General features: G+C 41.0%; 1 gene segment (V, D, J or C); it reads left to right on the top strand.

The window, feature by feature from the left end:
- Positions 1-4,337: 4,337 nt before the first annotated feature.
- Positions 4,338-5,213, top strand: LOC109874642 (T cell receptor alpha variable 17-like). The segment is given in 2 exon segments: positions 4,338-4,469; positions 4,655-5,213. Coding segments are annotated over 2 exon segments (444 nt in total).
- The last annotated feature ends 20,571 nt before the right edge of the window (positions 5,214-25,784 follow it).

A 25,784-nucleotide genomic window follows, 5' to 3' on the forward strand; every position in this document is an offset into this window, starting at 1 on the left:
ACATTTCAGGCTTCAAACATAAAGATATAAAACTGTATTTTTTGTGAAGAATCAACAACAAGTGGGACACAATCATGAAGTGGAACGACATTTATTGGATGTTTCAAACCTTTTTAACAAATCAAAAACTGAAAAATTGGGCGTACAAAATTATTCAGCCCCTTTACTTTCAGTGCAGCAAACTCTCTCCAGAAGTTCAGTGAGGATCTCTGAATGATCCAATGTTGACCTAAATGACTAATGATGATAAATACAATCCACCTGTGTGTAATCAAGTCTCCGTATAAATGCACCTGCACTGTGATAGTCTCAGAGGTCCATTAAAAGCGCAGAGAGCATCATGAAGAACAAGGAACACACCAGGCAGGTCCGAGATACTGTTGTGAAGAAGTTTAAAGCCGGATTTGGATACAAAAAGATTTCCCAAGCTTTAAACATCCCAAGGAGCACTGTGCAAGCGATAATATTGAAATGGAAAGAGTATCAGACCACTGCAAATCTACCAAGACCTGGCCGTCCCTCTAAACTTTCAGCTCATACAAGGAGAAGACTGATCAGAGATGCAGCCAAGAGGCCCATGATCACTCTGGATGAACTGCAGAGATCTACAGCTGAGGTGGGAGACTCTGTCCATAGGACAACAATCAGTCATATATTGCACAAATCTGGCCTTTATGGAAGAGTGGCAAGAAGAAAGCCATTTCTTAAAGATATCCATAAAAAGTGTTGTTTAAAGTTTGCCACAAGCCACCTGGGAGACACACCAAATATGTGGAAGAAGGTGCTCTGGTCAGATGAAACCAAAATTTAACTTTTTGGCAACAATGCAAAACGTTATGTTTGGTGTAAAAGCAACACAGCTCATCACCCTGAACACACCATCCCCACTGTCAAACATGTTGGTGGCAGCATCATGGTTTGGGCCTGCTTTTCTTCAGCAGGGACAGGGAAGATGGTTAAAATTGATGGGAAGATGGATGGAGCCAAATACAGGACCATTCTGGAAGAAAACCTGATGGAGTCTGCAAAAGACCTGAGACTGGAACGGAGATTTGTCTTCCAACAAGACAATGATCCAAAACATAAAGCAAAATCTACAATGGAATGGTTCAAAAATAAACATATCCAGGTGTTAGAATGGCCAAGTCAAAGTCCAGACCTGAATCCAATCGAGATTCTGTGGAAAGAACTGAAAACTGCTGTTCACAAATGCTCTCCATCCAACCTCACTGAGCTCGAGCTGTTTTGCAAGGAGGAATGGGAAAAAATTTCAGTCTCTCGATGTGCAAAACTGATAGAGACATACCCCAAGTGACTTACAGCTGTAATCGCAGCAAAAGGTGGCACTACAAAGTATTAACTTAAGGGGGCTGAATAATTTTGCACGCCCAATTTTTCAGTTTTTGATTTGTTAAAAAAGTTTGAAATATCCAATAAATGTCGTTCCACTTCATGATTGTGTCCCACTTGTTGTTGATTCTTCACCAAAAAATACAGTTTTATATCTTTATGTTTGAAGCCTGAAATGTGGCAAAAGGTCGCAAAGTTCAAGGGGGCCGAATACTTTCGCAAGGCACTGTATACATGTAGGGTAGAAATGAATGGTGAATTATTTGTTGAAACAAATGAACAAATAAAAAAATGACAAACTCATTCGGGTATCTGAATATGTTGCAGATTTAGACTGTAGATTATACCTATAAAGATGAAAACACAAATATCTGTATTTTTAGTATATTCCAGTTTCAGCAATAATGTCAACCTACATTTATTTTGCTTTTAGTAGTTACATGTAAGTACTCTATAATCAGTAAATTTGTATTGGTGTTATGTTGAATCTAAACTAAGTGTTGATGTGTTCAAATATAAAATAAGAGGTTTTCATGTTTAGTCTCATGCTTGTTTTCTTCTCCTTCACAGGTGATACTTTAGAGGATGATATTACTCCAACCAGTCCTGAGGAGTATTATTTAGAGGGTACCAGAGTTAAGATCTCCTGTAACTAACTGTGGTACAGACAGTACTCTGGATCAGGTCTCCAATTCCTTTACCTCGAAACAACTAACAATAATCCATATGAAGTGAGAGGTGATCCGCAAGACTTTCTACTGTCTGTTACACTGAACAAGGAGAGAACCTGCATGGATCTCCTCTGGTAAAGTGACGTACTCTGCTCTGTACTACTGTGTCCGAGGCCCACAGTGACAGGAAACCCAGAAACACTACAATAACCTGACTGTAATAAAGTCCTACTAGTAAACACCATGTAATAGGCAAGAATCTGCATACAAATTTAGTTTATTTAATGTAACTGTCAAGTGTCATTTGAAAATAGCACTTCCTAGAAGAAATGCAAATGACTGATTATATTTTCACTTGTTTTGAAGATGATGTAATAATGTCCCGTGAACTGAAATTTTTTATCTAAACTTAACTTTATTACAGGTGGCAGTTATGAAAATGACATAAACCCAACTTCAGAGACAGAACATGGCGTGGAGGGAAGCAATGTTAAACTGTCTTGTAACTACTCTGGCTCAGTAGACTATTTTCAATGGTATCGTCAATATCCCAGATCAGCACCGCAATTCCTGCTCTAAACTACAGTCTCCTCAAAGCCCTCTGTATTTAGAGCTGAACCTGATGACCCTCGACTGTCTGTTAATCTGAATAAAGAGAGAACCTGTGTGGATCTGGAGATCTCCTCTGTTGAAGTGACAGACTCTGCTCTGTGCAGGGGGGGTCCTAATGTAGTTTCAAGAAAATCAGTTATCCTGTAAAAAACTGTTGGACTTCACTCCAGCATATAACCTCAGCTACAATATAATGGTTCTCTACTGAGTTATTTTACTTTCTGTTCTGTAAATTACTGTATTCCTGTCCTTCTTTTATCTTAATGTTTTGGCTATTGTATAGTTTATCATTATTTTGGTATTTTAACTACTTTCTTCATAATGACATATAACATGAATGGAATACCACTGTATCAAATATCCTAGTTTCATACTCCTAATTATCCTTCCACCTCTGAAGACTCTAGTCACTTCCATGCCAGTCAGAACTACAGTCTTTTATCTCTGAACACTCAAAAGCAGCTTTATAAAAAGAAGTGTACAAGTTATAAGACATAAGTTAAAAGTTTTCCCAAACTTCATTAAAAAAAAAAAAAGTAACAAAATGTATAAGAAATAAATGTAACAAAATAACAAAGTTAAATGAAATAAAATACAAAACACAGCAACAATTGCACTGTATTGATTTTAAACTTTTTTTCTTCATAATGTAGTATAACATGAATGAAGTAGCATTGTTAAAAATGAATGAATGCATCAATCCTACGATTAAGGTAAGGATTACATGGCACACAAATAAAGAAATGTGGTTGTTCACCAACCCGTTTTTGGCAGTAGGTGGCGCTACAACATTGTATCCAATCATCAATAGTGAAAGATAGCTAAAGAGAGAGATATTCAACTCTGCCTGTTTTGTGTTAGAAACTTTTGTGTATTGTATCTATCTCCATGTTGCTGCTTTCATAATTTCTCCTCCTCTCAGTCCTTGTTGGTGAGTGATGTATTTTTGGGTCCGTGATGTATTCACAAGCATTTCGCTACACTCGCATTACCATCTGCTAACCATGTGTATGTGACCAATAAAATTTGATTTGATTCAATTTCATCATTTTAATTTAACTCCAGCATATATTTGATTGTTGTCAAAAAAGCTAGCAAAACAGCAGCATGTTTTTCCTTTCTTGACAAGTAGCAGATCTGAAGATGACAAACCCACTAGGCCTATGGTGGGTGGTGTGGAGGGTGATACCATCACACTATCCTGCAGATACACTGGCTCTGTAGACAATCTACAGTGGTATAGTTAGTATCCCAGGTCTAAACCAGAGCTCCTGATTCTCATCACAAAATCATGATATGTCCAGAAACCTGTCCCTCCTCACATGTCAGCTCAGGTTCAAACTGACTGCGTGGATCTCGAGATCTCTTCTGCTGAGGTAACAGGCTCTGCTCTGTACTACTGTGCAATAGAGCCATAGAGCCCACAGTGACAGAAAACACTTCCTCCTACAAAAATCTGACAGCCTGACACAAATTTACCGATGGTATATATAGTATAGCATGGTATAGTATTGTGGATCTATTGAAAAAACAAACAAAGATAACAGCAAAAATATGACATTTTCAGATAGGATTTAAGTCTAAAATAATCTAAGGAGGAGGCCAATAGGAACTGAAAACCCTTAACCACAAACCACAGAAGAAGAGTTACATATCTAGTTATCAGAGGAGGGGCTTCATAGTCAAACACTGGTATAGGCTGGATATACCTGCAACCATGAGGATGTCTCTGTAGAGAATCTACTCAGCTCTCTCACTGTCTTATCTCTCAGTTTGTTTATCTAGTCTGTGTCAGAATGTCACTCATATTACTGTTGCTCCTGTCAGCGTTTATAGGTGAGTGCTGAATTTTGAATACAGTGACATTGCTTTTTCTATGAATGATTGCATTGCAAACTAAGTGGTATTTTATTGGAAAGTTTAAATTCTTTCTCTTGTCATACTTTATGGGCACCTAATCCACATATTTTTTCTCTTTAGAAATTAACATTAACACAATGACAATACTTATGTTGTTGCAGCTAATAGTATGGAGCAGGAAACAATAACTCCATTGAAGTTTGAAGTCAATGCTCTCCAAGGAACAGACATCACTCTCTCCTGTAACTACAAGGGCAACATTTTCAATTTGCAATGGTACCGTCACTACCCCGGATCCAGACCAGAATGTCTACTTTTGATCCAACAAAGCAGCATGTATGTACAGAATACATCCATTACGACTCCACGACACACTGGTAGACTGAATGAAGATAAGACCCGTGTTGACTTGATGATCTCCTCTGTTGAATTGGAAGACTCTGCTCTGTACCACTGCGCCTTGCAGCCCACAGTGACAGGAAACCCAGACACACTGTACAAAAACCTGTCAAGACCCTTGGAGGTGAACAGTGCATTGTATTTTGATCAATCAGTTACTATGTAGAGTACATTAATAAAACATTTTTTCCTGAATATCCACATTAATTGAAAAAGAAGCAAGAAAACACATTTAACTTAAATATTACTGAGGAAATAATACTTTACATTTTCTTCCTGTTTTGATATAACATGATCAAAGATACCAGTCTGAATAAATACAGAATGAAGAACATTTGTGGTGTTGTTTTGCTTCCTTTTAGCAAAGGTTCCCAAACTTTTTCAATCGGCGACCCCATTCCAGCATTGTGTAACATCACGTGATGTTTATTCATGTGATATTTGAGTGACAAAAAAATGAATGGGCTAAAAAAACATTTAAAAAAAAACTTTAGCTGACATGAGCTTGTTGATCTGTTCATTGCTGACAAGTTATAAATAGCTCTCTAAGGTATGCAATGAATAACATGACAAGAGGAACTGATAGTGTCCGAACGGTTTTGCCTGAAATATGTATGTGACCACTCTATGGAAAGATGAGACTCTCACTGTCGATGTGCCAACTTCTGTTTGTAGCGTACCATTTGGGCTATCAAAACATCTTGTTATTTTTGTATACCTTAATGATCCATGGTATGACCCAAAGTTAAATGATGCACTCGGCATGCCTTTGCACATTTCGGTGTGGTATCATTTCCCCCAACATTTCAACGAAACAATTGAATATACAATAAGCTCCTCCCATACTGCAGAGCCCCAGAATTATGAGACTTCTCAGCTACAGTGGATGGAACATGAAGTCTATAACAGTCTATTCTTCCTCTATCCTTATATCACAATGCACATTGGCTTGGGAATACTTTACTTATCCTGGCTGCATGCTATTTTGGTACAGTATACTGCTTCTCCTTCCTATTCTCTTTGTCAGAATTTTAGCTAATAAGTTATTACATATGATTGATTATTAAACAAAATCATTATAACTTTTTTTTTCAGAGTGCAGATGTGATGAGGCTGTTGACCAGCAGAGTGGATATGTTACTGCCCTTATCGGAGGACTAGTAACACCCAGCTGTAACTACACTACCAGTAGTCCATGTCCTGATCTCTTCCGGTACATCCAGTTAATGTCTGCAAAACACCAGAATTTACTCTGGAACATGATAAAAAGGCCAAACTTGTGTATCTGGAGATATCCTCTGCTGAAGTGACAGACTCTGCTTTGTACTACTTTGCTCTGAGGACCCACAGTGACAGAAAACTTAGACACACCGTACAAAGAGATTTAACATCTGATTAAGGTGAGAAAGTTATCAACAGGCACATTAATGAACATGTCCAAAACACAAAACCCCTCTAGTCATAACCCTAACCTTAACCCTAGCTTCCTGTACACACCCCGGATCAACCCTAACCCTGGCCATAACCCTAACCCTGGCTTCATTTCCAGATCAACTGTCATTGTCTTCATAATGCATTTATAACATGAATGGAGTGTATTTGTAGCATCACTTCTACAATGTAAGGATTGAAAGGGACACACTCCAACACATTTGGTTGTCTACCACCCCCAGGGTTGTGGAGTAACTGATTACAAAAAACTGTAACTGTAATAAGTTACATTACCAGCAAAAATATTGTAACCAGATTAGATTAAGAAAGAAAATACATTATGACACCTTTCTGTTTTCTTAATGACATTCAATTCAGCATTGAAAAATGGCGCAAGTTTAAGTTTGTTCTGCCTGAGTGAGTCCGAACACAAGTCAGAATCAGAGACCACTATGATGACACACCAAATGCACTTGATGGGGCCGATTGTTGTCTTATTCACATAGAAATGTGAGTTATAGATCTGTCATTCTCATTCAAAGCAGGTCTAAGAAGTGGTAAATCTTTTCTATGTACACTATTTCTATTCTCCCCGTTCGTTTTTGCATCTTTTACTTTCGGTTTTGTACACCAGCCTCAAACTCCTGAAAATACAATATTTTTGGTTATATAAAATATATTTCACAGTGATTTAGATGGTACTCTACACAATGATTGCTTGTTTTGTCACTTAAACTGAAATTCGGCAAACTATTCTAATTTTAGCAACCAGGAAATGTCAGAAAGATTTCTACATATTGCATATTTAAGGGGAAATACAGTGCCGTGAATTTTTTTTCTCTCTTGCAAAAAAAAAACATTTATAGTGAATGTTATCTTCTTATGGCTGCAGGGGCAGTATTGAGTAGCTTGGATGAAAGGTGCACAGAGGTGCCCATATTCAACGGCCTGCTCCTCAGTCATAGTTGCTAATATTTGCATATTATTATTATTGGATAGAAAACACTCTGAAGTTTCTAAAACTGTTTGAATTATGTCTGTGAGTATAACAGAACTTATATAGCAGGCAAAAACCTGAGAAATTCCACTTTCAGTTTTTTTCCTGGAGGCGGCAAATTTTCAACCGAGCTCTCATTGAAATTACAGCGAGATATGGAGGAGTTTTCACTTCCCACGCCTTCCACTAGATGTCAACAGTCAATAGAACTTTGTCTGATGACTCTAATGTGAAGGGGGGTCGAATGAGACAGGAAATAGTCACCACTGCCATGAGTGGACCATACTTTCACCAGGCGCGTTCACAGGGGAAGGACTTGCGTTCCACCGGTCATCTGAAGTAATTCTAATTCTCTGGTTGGAACGTTATTCAAGATATATGTAAACAACATTCTAAAGATTGATTCAGTACATCGTTTGACATGTTTCTACTGACTGTTACGGAACTTTTTGACATTTCGACATTGTTATAGAGGACGCGCTTTGTGACTTTGGAATTGTTTACCAAACGCGCTAACCAAAGTAGCTAATTGGACATAGATAACGGACATTTTCGAACAAATCAAGCATTTATTGTGGACCTGGGATTTCTAGGACTGCATTCTGATGAAGTTCATCAAAGGTAAGGAAACATTTATCATGTATTTTCTGGTTTCTGTTGACTCTAACATAGATGCTAATTTGGCTACTGTTCTGAGCGCCATCTCAGATTATTGCATGGGTTGCTTTTTCCGTAAACTTTTTTTGAAATCTGAAACAGCGGTTGCATTAAGGAGAGGTATATCCATAATTCCATGTATATAACTTGTATAATCATTTACATTTATGATGAGTGTTTCTGTTGAAACGTTATGGCTATGCAAAATCACTTGATGTTTTTGCATTTAGTGAATCTAATATGCCAATGTAAACTCAGATTGTTTTATATAAATATGAACTTTATCAAACAAAACATGCATGTATTCTGTAACATGAAGTCCTATTAGTGTCATCTGATGAAGATAATTCAAGGTTAGTGATTAATTTGATCTCTATTTCTGCTTTTTGTGAATGCTATATTTTGCTGGGAAATGGCTGTGCTTATTGTGGTTTGGTGGAGACCTAACTTAATCGTTGGTAGTGCTTTTGCTGAAAAGCATATTTGAAATCGGACACTTTGGTGGGATTAACAACGAGCATAGCTTTAAAATTGTATGAGACACATGTATGTTTTAGGAATTGTAATTATGAGATTTCTGTGGTTTGAAGTTGGCGTCCTCTATTTTCACTGGTAATTGTCATATCGATCCCGGTAGTGGGATTGCAGTCATATGAAGTTATGAGATCTTCAACCAAAACCTGAAATTAGATTAAGAGAACTTCAGTGAACAAATAACACAACAACAAAATACTTGTTTAATTTATTTTCATAAACAAAGTCATGCATTACCCAATGCGCCAGTGTGAAAAAGTAATTTCCCCCTTACACTCCCACCTTTAGCTGAAATGACCCCAGCTTCCTGTAGTTGTTGATCCGTCTCTCCATGCATAACTGCTTTAACCCAGCAACATTTGTGGGTTTTCAAGCATGAACAGCTCGTTTCAATTCCCCCACAAAATCTCAATTGGCATTAGGTCTGGACTTTGACATTCCAAAACTTCAAAAGTGTTGCATTTTTTTGCCATTTTCTTGTAGACTTGATTACATGTTCTGAAACATTGTCTTGCTGCATGACCCAGCTGTGCATCAGCTTCAGCTCACAGAAAGATGGTCTGACATTCTCCTGTAGAATTATCTGATACAGAGCAGAATTCATGGTTCCTTCTATTGAGGCAAGTCGTCCAGGTCCTGAGGCAGCAAAGCATCCCCAAACCATCACACTTCCCCCACCATGCTTGACCATTGGGTATAAAGTTCTTCCTCTGGAATGTTTGCTTTTCACCACGTATTTGTTGACAATTTCACCAGACATTTGTTGTGTTGTTTTGATTCCTTAGAGGATTAAGGGCAGTACTTGTCTTATTCTTCTCCATTGTTTTTTGTGATGAGCATACATTTTGAGACAATACCAATAGAGGGCTGTCATGAGCTGAATTGTCTCTATTCAGAACTACTGCAAAGTCATGAAGATGACATTGAGCAGTGATCCAATCCAGAAATCCTGAATGCTGATTGGTGAAAAGTGCATTCATTCTCTAGGGTATGGGGCAGCATTTGGAATTTTGGATGAAAAGTGTGCCCAAATTAAACTGCCTTCTACTCAGGCCCAGAAGATAGGATATGGATATAATTAGTAGATGTGGATAGAAAGCACTCCAAAGTTTCCAAAACTGTTAAAATAGTGTCTGTGAGTATAACAGAACTGATTTGGCAGGTGAAAAGCTGAGATTTTTTGTTGTTGTTGTAGTTCTCTATTCAATTCCGTTACAGTATCCATTGACGTAGGACTCAAATTGCAGTTCCCATGCCTTCCACTAGATGTCACCAGTCTTTAGAAATTGTTTCAGGCTTGTATTCTGAAAAATGAGGGAGTAAGAGCAGTCTAAATGAGTGGATCCTGCCGTGTCACAGAGCTTTTTCATGCGCACGACCGAGACCGCACGGCCTTTCTTGTTTGCCTTTTATATTGACTACGTTATTGTCCGGTTGAAATATTATTGATTATTTAGGCTAAAAACAACCTGAGGATTGAATATAAAGATCGTTTGACATGTTTCTATGAACTTTATGGATACAATTAGGATTTTTTTGTCTGGCTGTTGTGACTGCGTTTGAGCCTGTGGATTACTGAAGAAAACGCGCAAACAAAACAGAGGTTTTTGGATATAAAGAGAGACTTTATCAAACAAAAGGAACATTTATTGAATAAATGAATGTCTTCTGAGTGCCACCATGTGAAGATAATCAAAGGTAAGTGATTAATTGTATCTCTATTTCTGACATGTTTAACTCTTCTACTTGGCTGGTTACTGTTTGTAATGATTTGTCTGCTGGGCTATGTTCTCAAATAATCGTAAGGTATGCTTTCACCGTAAAGCATTTTTAAAATCTGACACCGTGGTTGGATTCACAAGAAGTTCATCTTTAAACCTATGTAAAATAGTAGTATCTTTTCTGAATTTTTATAATGAGTATTTCTGTATTTGAATTTGGCTCTGCAATCTCACTGGATGTTGGCCAGGTGGGACGCTAGCATCCCACATACCCTAGAGAGGTTAAGGGCAGTACTTGTCTTATTCTTCTCCATTGGTTTTTGTGAAGAGCATACATTTTGAGGCAATACCAATAGAGGGCCGTCATTCATTATGTTTTCACCAATTCTTGTCACAATTGCATATTCTGTTTGTGCTACTTTTATTAACAATTTACATTTATTTTATAAATGTCTGCGGTTTTCCAAATGCATGCAGTTTGCTGTTTCAGTGTCTTAAGATATTTTTGTCAGATGTTATTATGGAATACTGACATATAATTACAAGCATTTCATAAGTGTCAAATGCATTTATTGACAATTACATGAAATTGATGCAATGAGTCAATATTTGCAGTGTTGACCCTTCTTTTTCAAGACCTCTGCAATCTGCCCTGGCATGCTGTCAATTAACTTCTGGGCCTGACTGATGGCAGCCCATTCTTGCATAATTAATGTTTGGAGTTTGTCAGAATTTGTGGGGTTTTGTTTGTCCACCCGCCTCTTGAGGATTGACCACAAGTTCTCAATGGAATTAAGGTCTGGGGAGTTTCCTGGCCATGGATCCAAAATATCGATGTTTTGTTCCCTGAGCCACTTAGTTATCACTTTTGCCTTATGGCAAGGTGCTCCATCATGCTGGAAAAGGCATTGTTTGTCACCAAACTGTAAGGACTACTTCTTGCGGTGACAGAGATGGCCACCTCGCTTCGCGTTCCTAGGAAACTATGCAGATTTTAGTTTTTTTTACGTGTTATTTCTTACATTGGTACCCCAGGTCATCTTAGGTTTCATTACATACAGTCGAGAAGAACTACTGAACATAAGAGCAGCGTCAAGTCAACCATCAGTACGACCAAGAATATGACTTTTGCGAAGCGGATCCTGCGTTCTGCCTTTCACCCAGGACAACGGAATGGATCCCAGCCGGCGACCCCAAAAAACGACTTCGAAAAAGGGGAAAACGAAGCGGTCTTCTGGTCAGACTCCGGAGACGGGCACATCGTGCACCACTCCCTAGCATTCTCCTCGCAAATGTCCAGTCTCTTGACAACAAGGTTGATGAAATCCGAGCAAGGGTAGCATTCCAGAGGGACATCAGAGACTGTAACGTTCTTTGCTTCACGGAAACATGGCTCACTGGAGAGACGCTATCGGAGACGGTGCAGCCAGCTGGTTTCTCCACGCATCGCGCCGACAGAAACAAACATCTTTCTGGTAAGAAGAGGGGCGGGGGCGTATGCTTCATGGTTAACGTGACGTGGTGTGATCATGACAACATACAGGTACTCAAGTCCTGTTCACCTGATTTAGAATTCCTCACAATCAAATGTAGACCGCATTATCTACCAAGGGAATTCTCTTCGATTATAATCACAGCCGTATATATTCCCCCCCCAAGCAGACACATCGATGGCTCTGAACGAACTTTATTTGACTCTTTGCAAACTGGAATCCATATATCCGGAGGCTGCATTCATTGTAGCTGGGGATTTTAACGAGGCTAATCTGAAAACAAGACTCCCTAAATTTTATCAGCATATCGATTGCGCAACCAGGGCTGGAAAAACCTTGGATCATTGCTATTCCAACTTCCGCGACGCATATAAGGCCCTGCCCCGCACTCCTTTCGGAAAAGCTGACCACGACTTCATTTTGTTGATCCCTGCCTACAGACAGAAACTAAAACAAGAAGCTCCCGCGCTGAGGTCTGTTCAACGCTGGTCCGACCAATCTGATTCCACAAATCCAAGACTGCTTCCATCACGTGGACTGGGATATGTTCCCTATTGCGTCAGACGACAACATTGACGAATACGCTGATTCGGTGTGCGAGTTCATTAGAACGTGCGTTGAAGATGTCGTTCCCATAGCAACGATTAAAACATTCCCAAACCAGAAACCGTGGATTGATGGCAGCATTCGCGGGAAACTGAAAGCGCAAACCACTGCTTTTAATCAGGGCAAGGTGACTGGAAACATGACCGAATACAAACAGTGTAACTATTCCCTCCACAAGGCAATCAAACAAGCTAAGCGTCAGTATAGAGACAAAGTAGAATCTCAATTCAACGGCTCAGACACAAGAGGTATGTGGCAGGGTCTACAGTCAATCACGGATTACAAAAAGAAAACCAGCACCGTCACGGACCAGGATGTCTTGCTCCCAGGCAGACTAAATAACTTTTTTGCCCGCTTTGAGGACAATACAGTGCCACTGACACTGCCCGCAACTAAAACATGCGGACTCTCCTTCACTGCAGCCGACGTGAGAAAAACATTTAAACGTGTCAACCCTCGCAAGGCTGCAGGCCCAGACGGCATCCCCAGCCGCGCCCTCAGAGCATGCGCAGACCAGCTGGCTGGTGTGTTTACGGACATATTCAATCAATCCCTATCCCAGTCTGTTGTTCCCACATGCTTCAAGAGGGCCACCATTGTTCCTGTTCCCAAGAAAGCTAAGGTAACTGAGCTAAATGACTACTGCCCCGTAGCACTCACTTCTGTCATCATGAAGTGCTTTGAGAGACTAGTCAAGGACCATATCACATCCACCCTACCTGACACCCTAGACCCACTCCAATTTGCTTACCGCCCAAATAGGTCCACAGACGATGCAATCTCAACCACACTGCATACTGCCCTAACCCATCTGGACAAGAGGAATACCTATGTGAGAATGCTGTTCATCGACTACAGCTCGGCATTTAACACCATAGTGCCCTCCAAGCTCGTCATCAAGCTCGAGACCCTGGGTCTCGACCCCGCCCTGTGCAACTGGGTACTGGACTTCCTGACGGGCCGCCCCCAGGTGGTGAGGGTAGGCAACAACATCTCCACCCCGCTGATCCTCAACACTGGGGCCCCACAAGGGTGCGTTCTGATCCCTCTCCTGTACTCCCTGTTCACCCACGACTGCGTGGCCACGCACGACTCCAACTCAATCATCAAGTTTGCGGACGACACAACAGTGGTAGGCTTGATTACCAACAACGACGAAACGGCCTACATGGAGGAGGTGAGGGCCCTCGGAGTGTGGTGTCAGGAAAATAACCTCACACTCAACGTCAACAAAACTAAGGAGATGATTGTGGACTTCAGGAAACAGCAGAGGGAACACCCCCCTATCCACATCGATGGAACAGTAGTGGAGAGGGTAGTAAGTTTTAAGTTCCTCGGCGTACACATCACAGACAAACTGAATTGGTCCACCCACACAGACAGCATCGTGAAGAAGGCGCAGCAGCGCCTCTTCAACCTCAGGAGGCTGAAGAAATTTGGCTTGTCACCAAAAGCACTCACAAACTTCTACAGATGCACAATCGAGAGCATCCTGTCGGGCTGTATCACCGCCTAGTACGGCAACTGCTCCGCCCACAACCGTAAGGCTCTCCAGAGGGTAGTGAGGTCTGCACAAAGCATCACCGGGGGCAAACTACCTGCCCTCCAGGACACCTACACCACCCGATGTCACAGGAAGGCCATAAAGATCATCAAGGACAACAACCACCCGAGCCACTGCCTGTTCACCCCGCTATATTCCAGAAGGCGAGGTCAGTACAGGTGCATCAAAGCTGGGACCGAGAGACTGAAAAACAGCTGACTGTTAAACAGCCACCACTAACATTGAGTGGCTGCTGCCAACACACTGACTCAACTCCAGCCACTTTAATAATGGGAATTGATGGGAAATGATGTAAAATATATCACTAGCCACTTTAAACAATGCTACCTAATATAATGTTTACATACCCTACATTATTCATCTCATATGTATACGTATATACTGTACTCTATATCATCTACTGCATCCTTATGTAATACATGTATCACTAGCCACCTTAACTATGCCACTTTGTTTACATACTCATCTCATATGTATATACTGCACTCAATACCATCTACTGTATCTTGCCTATGCCGCTCTGTACCATCACTCATTCATATATCTTATGTACATATTCTTTATCCCCTTACACTTGTGTCTATAAGGTAGTAGTTTTGGAATTGTTAGCTAGATTACTTGTTGGTTATTACTGCATTGTCGGAACTAGAAGCACAAGCATTTCGCTACACTCGCACTAACATCTGCTAACCATGTGTATGTGACAAATAACATTTGATTTGATTTGATTTGATTTGGATTGTTGGGAGAAGTTGCTCTCAGAGGATGTGTTGGTACCATTCTTTATTCATGGCTGTGTTCTTAGGCAAAATTGTGAGTGAGCCCACTCCCATGGCTGAGAAGCAACCCCAAACATGAATGGTCCCAGGATGCTTTACTGTTGGTATGAGACAGGACTGATGGTAGCGCTAACCTTGTCTTCTCCGAACAAGCTTATTTCCAGATGCCCCAAACAATCGGAAAGGGGATTCATCAGAGAAAACTTTTTTGACTTTTCCCCAGTCCTCAGCAGTCCAATCCCTGTACCTTTTGCAGAATATCAGTCTGTCCCTGATGTTTTTTTACTGGAGAGAATGGCTTCTTTGCTGCCCTTCTTTACACCAGGTCATACTCCATCAGTCTTCGCCTCACTGTGCATGCAGATGCACTCACACCTACTCCTCCAAACCCACGACTGTCTATTAAACTGAAGAAGGATAGAACCTGTGTGGATCTGGAGATCTCCTCTGCTGATGTAAAATAATCTGCTCTGTACTCTTGCGCCTTGCAGTCCACAGTGACAGGACACCTGGAAACATTGTACAAAAGCCTGACAGTTCATGATATACTCCTGTTGTGCATGTTTTAGGGCAATGGTGTGGCTTACTACTGTAAGTAATAAAAAAAAGCTACACAATTATTTTACTTTGTGTACCGACAGGTTAGTAAATTACTGTATTCCTGTCATCCTCTTAAGGATCCGCCCCTTTTTTTCAAATTTTTGCCTGTAAATTGGACAGTGCCGTTAGATTAATAAAAATGGAAACTTTCTGCCAATATCAGATATATCTATGTCCTGGGAAATGTTCTTGTTACTTACAACCTCATGTATTAGCCTACGTTAGCTCAACCGTCCCGGGGAAGGGACACCGATTCCAAAGGTTTACATTTTTTAGGCTAATGTATTTTTATTTTTTATCAGTATTATTGAATTTTAGAGTAAATACTAAGATCTTTCCTGATTTCAAAAACATCATTTCAAATAGACCATCCAGACAAACCGACATGAAGTGTATGGAGAGGTGGGTAATTATGTTAAACTTTCCTGCAACTACTCCTCAGCATATAAAGAGTAACAGGATCAGTTCCCCAATTCCTCCTCTTCGCCCTCCATGCCTCTAGGACTGTAGTGAGAGCTAAATCTCCATACTCTCACAAAGAGAAGACCCGTGTGGATCTGGAGATCTCCTCTGTTGAAATGAGACTGCTCTGTACGACTGTGCTGTAGAACCCACAATGACAGGAAACTGAGAAACACTGTACAAAAAACATACATGCACTATACTGCTGTGCTGTGACGTCCACAGTGACGCATAACTTATTGACTTAGCAGTGAGCTGAATTTCATGGATTTACAAGCATCTGCTCTCTTCTGTTAGACCACAGTGCCATCAAGTGGAATCTATAGTGAATAAATAAAATGAATATGAAACGTCTTTAATTCTACATTGTCAGTAGGAGGAGCTAGAATATGAAACTCAGAATTAGATCACAGACTCCTCAAGATAAAATATGATACTACCACGAAGATCATAGCCAGTTGATGCTGTGCTTTTCATCAGCAGTTGGTGCTTATTCTACATATCCTGCCATCTACAATGTTGTTCTGTTCACTTTTACTCTTCTTTGACTTGATAGGTAAGTAATTACATTTTTTCATTTAAAATTAGTATGATTATGTTTAGGTGTATTAATTTTTCAAATCAAGGAATATAAAGATAATGCACAGCATGTTTTATCTTTACACTGCATTTGTAATTAATTCATTCTGCCATGTGGTTTTAAAGTATTAAATGTAATATGTGTTTTATGTTTTACAGGTGTCAGTTCTGAACAGGTATTAACACCCTACACTGATGTAGAAGTGGCTTCAGAAAGGGACAGAGTTACTCTCTCTTGTAATTACTCTTCTGGTAACACTCTTCAATGGTATCGACAATATCCACAATCAGCACCACTGTTGCTGGTCTTGGAACATATGCTTGCAAAAACACCAGGGTTCTTACTAAATCATGACAAAAAAGCCAAACGTGTGGATCTGGAGATCTCCTCTGCTCAAGAGACAGATTCTGCTCTGTACTACTGCGCCTTGCAGCCCACAGTGACAGGAAACCCAGAAACACTGTACAAAAACCTGACAGCTCACGATAAACTCTTCTCATTCATATTTTAGGGCAGGGGTAGGGCTTAGTCAAGATAATACATTCTCCGTTAAAAAAACGATGTTGGAATTCACCCTAACATCTAACCTCAGATACAGTATGGCATTTATCCACACAATTATTTAACTTTCTGCACCCTCACCTCACTGTAAAATGAATAAAGGGAAAACTTGGGCAGATCTGGAGAGCTCCTTTGCTGAAGGGAAAGACTCTGTATTGCTGTGTTGTAATGTCCACAGAGACACATAAGTAACTGACTCAACAATCAGCAGAATACAGACCTGTCAGTTTGTGGTTTTACAAACATCTGCTATCTTTTGTTTGACCACAGCGCCATCAAATGGAGTTTCTTGCATAAATACTTTGTCAACTGCTTTCAAATCTATATAACACCTTATTGTTTGATTCTACATTGTCAGTAGGAGGAGCTAGAGTATACAGCTCAGGATTAGATTATGAATCCTCAAGATAAAACCTGATACTACCATGATGATTATAGTCAGTTGATGCTGCACTTTTCATCAGCAGCTGGTGCTTATTCTACACATCCTGCTATCTACAATGTTGTTCTGTACACTATTACTCTTCTTTGACTTGATAGGTAAGTAATTACATTTTTATTGAAACTGAGTGTTATTATGTTTAGGTGTATTTATTTTTCACTTCAAATAATATAGAGATGATGCAAGACATGAGGATACATGTTTTTTTTCCTTGAAAATATGTTAATTCAATCATTCATGTGTGTGTAGAGTATTACATCATATATAGTATAATGTTTTACAGGTCTCAGTTCTCCACAGGTAATAACACCCTACACTGATGCAGTGCTGGCTTTGGACGGGGACAGATTTACTCTCTCTTGTAACTACTCCTCTGGAAACTATATTCAATGGTATCGTCATTATCTGAAATCTGCACCACAGTTACTGGTTATGGGGTATGTGGATATTACACCAGGGTTCACTCTAAATCATAACAAAAAGGCCAAACGTGGATCTGGAGATCTCCTCTGTGTCACGTTCTGACCTTTATTTCCTGTGTTTTGTATTTAGTTAGTATGGTCAGGGCGTGAGTTGGGTGGGCAGTCTATGTTTGATTTTCTATGATTTGGGGTTTTCTATGTTTCGGCCTAGTATGGTTCTCAATCAGAGGCAGGTGTCATTAGTTGTCTCTGATTGAGAATCATACTTAGGTAGCCTGGGTGTCACTGTGTGTTTGTGGGTGATTGTTCCTGTCTTTGTGTTTTGCACCAGATAGGGCTGTTTAGGGTTTCACACGTTTTGTTGTATCAGTTGTTCATGAGTAAGTTTACATATTAAAAGAACCATGGACACTTACCACCCCGCATATTGGTCCTCTGATCCTTTTCGCCTCTCGTCTTCGGAAGAAGAGGAGGAAATCCCTTACACTCTGCTGAAGTGATAGACTGCTCTGTACTACTGTTCTCTGAGGCCCACAGTGACAGGAAACCCAGAAACACTGTTAATTAATATGTCCAGAACACTATTGTAGCCAATCCCTGACACTATCGTAATATCCACATCCCAGACCAATCCTAACCCGAGCCATAACTCAATCCCTAAACCCAGCTTAATTTCTACATTTGTTTTTGTATTTGTATTTATTATGGATCTCCAATAGATGCTGCCATTAGTTCACGTTTTCTTGATAATGCAGTATAAAATGAATGGTCTGGATTCATTCAAAATAAATACATTAGTTTAATGTATATTAAGTACATTAAACAAGGATTGCATTGCACACACAGAAAAAAGTTGTTTGTTTACCACCCCCTGTATTTGAGAATATATGGAGCTACAACATTTTCTCCAATCAGCACGACTGAAAGATTGCTATAGAGAGAGATATTCAACTCTGCCTGTAAGTCCTTGTTTGTGAGTGCTGTATTCAATTTGACAATTTTAATTCCAAATCCAGACTATATTTGATAGTTGTCAAAAAAAGCTACCAAAAATAGCCACGTTTTTCCATTTCTGGCAGATGGTAGTTTTGAAGATGACATTAAAACTTCTTAGGGCTGAAATCCCGTTAACGGGATTGATATGACAACAGCCAGTGAAAGTGCAGGTCTCCAAATCCAAAACAACAGAAATCTCATAATTAAAATTCCTCAAACATACAAGTATTTTATAACATTTTAAAGGTAATCTTGTTGTTAATCCCATCGCAGTGTCTGATTTCAAATAAGCTTTACAGCGAAAGCAACACAAACGATTATGTTAGGTCACCGCCAAGTCACAGAAAAACAGCAATTTTTCCAGTCAAAGAGTGGAGTCACAAAAAGCAGAAATAGAGATCAAATGAATCACTAACCTTTGATGATCTTCATCAGATGACACTCATAGAACTTCATGTTACACAATACATGTATGTTTTGTTCGGTAAAGTTCATATGTATATAAAAAATTCTCAGTATACATTGGCGCATTATGTTCAGTAGTTCCAAAAAGATCTGGTGATATTGCAGAGAGCCACATCAATTTACAGAAATACTCATTATAAATGTTGATGAAAATACATGTGTTATACATGGAAATGTAGATAAACTCCTCCTTAATGCAACCACTGTGTCAGATTTTTTAAAAACTTTACGGAAAAAGCAAACCATGCAATAATCTGAGAACGGTGCTCAGACGACAAATACATATTTCCGCCATGTTGGAGTCAACAGAAGTCAGAAATAACATTATAAATATTCACTTACCTTTGATGATCTTCATCAGAATGCACTCCCAGGAATCCCAGGTCCACAATAAATGTTTGATTTGTTTGATAATGTCCATAATTTATGTCCAAATAGCTTCTTTTGTTGGCGCGCTTGGTAAACAAAAGAAAACTCACAAAGCGCGTTCACTAGTTGCAGACAAAATGTCAAAAAGTTCCATTACTGTCCGTAGAAACATTTCAAATGATGTATGGAATCAATCTTTAGGATGATTTTAACATAAAACTTCAATAATATTCCAACCGGAGAATTCCTTTGTCTTTAGAAAAGCAAAGGAACTGGAGCTCCCTCTCCCTCTGTGAATGCGCATGACTGAGCGCGTGGCTGCTGGCAGACCTCTGACTCATTCCCCTCTCATTCAGCCCGCCTTCTTAGTAGAAGCCTCAAACAAGTTTCTAAAGACGGTTGACATCTAGTGGATGCCTTAGGAAGTGCAAAATGACCAATATCCCGCTGTATCTTTAAAAGGGGCTGAGTTGAAAATCGACCAACCTCAGATTTCCCACTTCCTGGTTGGATTTTTTCTCACGTTTTTGCCTGCCATATGAATTCTGCTATACTCACAGACATCATTCAAACAGTTTTAGACATTTCAGAGTGTTTTCTATGCAATACTACTAATAATATGCCTATATTAGCATCTGGGACTGAGGAGCAGGCAGTTTACTCTGGGCACCTCTGGGCACCTTATCCATCCAAGCTACTCAATACTGCCCCCAGCCATAAGAAATTAATTCTATGGTAGGTGGTGTGAGGGGTGGTACCATCACACTATCCTGCAGCTACACTGGCTCTGAAAATGATCTACAGTGGTATAGTCAGTATCCTAGGTCTAAACCAGAGTTTCATCACCAAATCAGGGTATGTCCAGAAAACTGTCCCTAAGGTCCATACCGACCGTGTGGATCTGGGGATCTCCTCTGCTGAAGTGACAGACTCTGCTCGTCCTCACTCTACTACTTTCATTCAACTTTTTCACCACGGAAGGATAATCTGGACATAATGTTACTACTTAGCTTTTTGTCTTTTGGAGGTCCTGTAGAACTAACTTTATGCCCTCTACTTGCAGTCGCTGTACTCATAAAATGCAGCAGAACAATCATCTTAAGGATTGCCGAGTTGCAATCTCAGCTTCAGAAGCAATCATTAGGCAAGGGCAGTTTCAGTGTAGGAAAGGATGAAACAGCATATGTGCCACAAGTAAGTGCATATAGTTGTGTTAAAATGTCTTATGGCTGGGGGGCAGTATTGAGTAGCTTGGATGAATAAGGTGCCCAGAGTAAACTGCTTGCTACTCAGGCCCAGAAGCGAATATATGCATATTATTAGTATATTTGGATAGAAAACACTCTGAAGTTTCTAAAACTGTTTGAATGATGTCTGTGAGTATAACATAACTCATATAGAAGCTAAAAACCTGAGAAAAAAATCCAACCAGGAAGTGGGAAATCTGAGGTGTGTAGTTTTTCAAGTCATTGCCTATCGAATATATAGTGTAGACATATGGTGTCATATTGCACTTCCTAAGGCTTCCACTAGATGTCAACCTTCTTTAGAACCTTGTTTGATGCTTCTACTGTGAAGGAGGGGGGGAATAAGAGCTGAATGAGTCAGGGCTCTGCCAGAGTGCCATGAGCTGATCATGCGCGCTCACGTGAGAGCGACCTGCGTTCCATCACATTTCTACAGACAAAGGAATTCTCAGATGGGAACATTATTGAAGAGTTATCCTAAAGATTGATTCTGTACATCGTTTGACATGTTTATACGAACTGTAATATGACTTTTCGTTTGAACTTTCGCCTGGACTTTCCCGCACCTCGTGAGTTTGGATTGTGTACTAAACGCGTGAACAAAGAGGAGGTATATGGACATAAATGATGGACTTTATTGAACAAATCAAACATTTATTGTGGAACTGGGATTCCTGGGAGTGCATTCTGATGAAGATCATCAGAGGTAAGTGAATATTTATAATGCTATTTCTGACTTCTGTTGACTCCACAACATGGCGGATATGTGTATGGCTTGATTTGTTGTCTGAGCGCTTTACTCAGATTATCGCATGGTGTGCTTTGTCAGTAAAGTTTTGTTGAAATCTGACACAGCGGTTGCATTAATGCATCATATGAAAGGATAGATGTTGGGGTAATTGTACTCTGCCAATCAGGTGATGTGCCTATCAGGTGGCAATGGAGGAGATGGGGAACAAAGTGAAAATGACATGGCTTGGGAACACCTCTAGGATCCTGGGGCCGGAAAGGGGAAGACTGGGCGAAAGCTGAAGGAGGCTTTTTAGGGCTTTCATTTTTTTGTGGAATGCAGCAGAAAAGTATCCTGGAGGCATTGAGTCAGGTGAAGAGAGAGTGGGAATTGTCATGGTCTCAGACTTTGGGTTTTCATGTATAAATCATTATGCATAGCTTACCACATTGTTAATACTGTTATGTTTCGTGTTTATTTTTGCTTTTCAAGTCTTGTGCTATCATTCTCTTAGCCTCTTAAGCCCACCTGAGACGCAACTGTCTCATCTAGCCATCAGCAAATGCAAATGCGCTACGCTAAATGCCAATAGCACTCGTTAAAACTCAAACGTTCATTAAAACACACATGCAGGGTAGTGAATTAAAGCTACACTCGTTGTGAATCTAGCCAACAAGTCAGATTATTAAAATGCTTTTCGGCAAAAGCATGAGAAGCTATTATCTGATAGCATGCAACACCCCAAAATACCTGAATGCGACGTAAACAAAATAATTAGCGTAGCCGGCGCTACACAAATAGCTGAAATAAAATATAAAACTTTCATTACCTTTGACGAGCTTCTTTGTTGGCACTCCTATATGTCCCATAAACATCACTATTGGGTCTTTTTTTCCGATTAAATCGTTCCATATATACCCAAAATAGCCATCTATGGAAACTGTATGATTCAGAAAAAAACACAGTTTGAAAACGCTACGTCATTTTTTTAAATTAAAAAAGTCGACGATAAACTTTCACAAAACACTTCGAAATACTTTTGTAATCCAACTTTAGGTATCAGTAAACGTTAATAATCTATCAAATTGATCACGGGGCGATGTGTATTCAATAGCTCCACGATCTCAAATCATCTTCCAAAATCTCTCTTCCAAAACTTCCTGTCGGAGACCGGATGGAAAGTGTTCTCTCTACTACGTTTGACCAAGAAACAAAGGCACCGCAAATGACGAGTGGAAGCTGTAGGAATTGCAATCTCGGCCCCATTTAATTTAGTTTCCATTCAACAATACATGCAAGTGGCACATTGATACTTTTTTCAGTTTTCAGTGACCAGATTTTCTTGCGCTTTTCGATGAAACACACGCTCTGTTATAGTCACAGCCGTGATTTAACCACTTTTAGAAACGTCAGAGTGTTTTCTATCCATACATACTAATCATATGCATATACTATATTCCTGGCATGAGTAGCAGGACGCTGAATTGTTGCGCGATTTTTAACAGAATGTTCGAAAAAGTAGGGGGTAGGCTTAACTTAAGAACCAGAAGAGGAACACTGAACTGGAAGAAGTCAACAGATCCATTGGACACATTATTATCAGTGTACTATGAGAAATGGAAATAAGAGTGTGCATGGTGTGACTATAGAACAGAGGCCGTAAGTCTCTGAGTTTGTAAACCTCAATGTTAATCATGTTTTATCCTTTGTTCATGTTTTGTTATCCTACTGTAAGTTGAACAGTAGGAAGTTATTGTTCAAGAGGGGGGACTGTTGGGTTCTGAGAATATGAAATATACTTATTCATTTCACTGGGTGAGAGAGGGTAATGTATAACGTTTACATTATGTCAGGATATGTTATTGTTAGCTATCAGGCATCTTATGGTAGGGATCCGCTGGGACGAGAAGAGAGACAGTCTGGTACCAGAGGATGGATCGTTGGGAGAGGAATGGTCTCCCTACTACCCCACCGACCCTCCCACCAGCAACTCTACCATCTCCCCCATCTGGATCCTGTTCCAGCGTTCTGCGCATTACGCCTCCGAGGGAGTACGATGGAGCAGCGACGGGGTGCCAGGGATTCCTGCTTCAACTAGACCTCTACCTGGCCACCGGCCGGCCGGCTCCCTCGGAAGCGGAGAGAGTGTGGGTTCTCATCACATGCCTTACTGGTAGAGCCCTGGAGTGGGCTAATGCGGTCTGGAACGGGCCCGACTCAGCGAAGGACAATTACCCGGAATTCACCCACCGTTTCAGGGCCGTGTTCGATCACCCTTCAGAAGGTCGAGCGGCGGGTGAGAGATTGCTCCATCTCAGACAGGGTACGAGGAGCGCACAGGACTTCGCGCTGGAGTTCCGGACCTTGGCCGCTGGAGCAGGGTGAAACGACAGGGCCCTGATAGACCATTACAGATGTAGCCTGAGAGAGGACGTCCGTAGGGAGCTGGCCTGTCGGGATACTACACTTAGCCTGGATGGACTGATAGACCTGTCGATCCGGTTGGACCATCTGCTAGCTGCTCGCGGACGTTCTGAAAGGGTCCTGTCAGTTCTACCTCCTGACCCTCCTGCTCCTATCCCGATGGAGCTAGGAGGGACCGCGTCTAGGGAGATCGGAGGAGGAAGCTCCTCCTGTACCAGTTGTGGCCGGAGAGGGCACACATCTGGTCGGTGCTGGAGGAATTCATCTGGGAATCGAGAGGGCAGGCAGAACACTCCTCGTTCACCCCAGGTGAGTAAGCACCACACTCTCCCAGAGTTTCCTGTTGGTCACATGTTCCTATTAATTTGTTTCCTTAATTATTCTCCTTCTCTCCAGCATAAGGCACTGGTAGATTCAGGCGCAGCTGGAAACTTTATAGATCGCGGACTCGCTCAGAGGTTGAGGATTCCGTTAGTAAAAGTAGACCCCCCCTTTTGCCGTGCACTCTTTAGATAGTCGACCATTAGGGTCAGGGCTGGTGAGGAAAGCCACAATTTCGTTGGAGATGATTATGCAGGGGAATCACAAGGAGCGAATTAGTTTGTTCCTTATCGATTCACCTGCGTTTCCAGTGGTACTGGGGATTCCCTGGCTAGCTATTCATAATCCTACGATTTCGTGGAAACAGGGAACTCTACAGGGGTGGTCTGATGAGTGTTCAGGCAGGTGTGTAGGGGTTTCCATCGGTGCGACAACGGTGGAGAGTCCAGACCAGGTTTCCACCGTGTGCATTCCAGCTGAGTATAACGATTTGGCTATCGTTTTCAGTAAAAAGAAGGCGACCCAATTACCACCCCATAGGCAGGGGGATTGCGTGATAAACCTCCAGGGTGACGCTGCACTCCCCAGGAGTCATGTGTATCCTTTGTCCCAGGAGGAGACGGTGGCTATGGAAACTTATATCACCGAGGCTCTGGGACAGGGGTACATTCGGCCCTCCATGTCACCTGTCTCTTCGAGTTTATTTTTTGTGAAGAAAAAAGATGGTGGTTTACGTCCGGGTATTGATTATAGAGGTCTAAATTCCATCACGGTGGGTTTTAGTTACCCACTACCTCTCATTGCTACGGCAGTGGAATCATTTTCACGGAGCGCAGTTCTTCACTAAACTGGATCTCAGGAGTGCTTATAATCTGGTGCGTATTCGGGATGGAGATGAGTGGAAAACTGCATTTAGCACTACTTCTGGCCATTATGAGTACCTCGTCATGCCATATGGTTTAAAGAATGCTCCTGCTATATTTCAATCCTTCATGGATGAGATTCTCAGAGACCTGCACGGACAGGGTGTAGTGGTGTATATTGACGATATTTTGATCTACTCCGCTACACGCACTGCGCATGTATCTCTGGTACGCAAGGTTCTTAGACGACTGCTGGAGCATGACCTGTATGTGAAGGCGGAGAAATGTAAGTTTTCCAAACAATCAGTTTCCTTCCTGGGTTATCGCATTTCCAGCTCTGGGTTGGTAATGGAGGGTGACCGCGAAAAGGCCGTGCGTAATTGGCCGACTCCGACCACGGTAAAGGAGGTGCAGCGGTTCTTGGGGTTTGCCAATTACTACCGGAGGTTTATCCGGGGTTTTGGTCAGGTAGCTGCCCCTATTACCTCACTGCTGAAGGGGGGGCCGGTGCGTTTACAGTGGTCAGCAGAGGCGAACGGAGCTTTTCATAAGTTGAAGGCGATGTTTACTGAGGCGCCGGTGTTGGCGCATCCGGACCCTTCTTTGGCGTTTATAGTAGAGGTGGACG

Source organism: Oncorhynchus kisutch, linkage group LG30, assembly GCF_002021735.2.
Source record: "Oncorhynchus kisutch isolate 150728-3 linkage group LG30, Okis_V2, whole genome shotgun sequence".
Classification (NCBI taxonomy): Eukaryota; Metazoa; Chordata; class Actinopteri; order Salmoniformes; family Salmonidae; genus Oncorhynchus; species Oncorhynchus kisutch.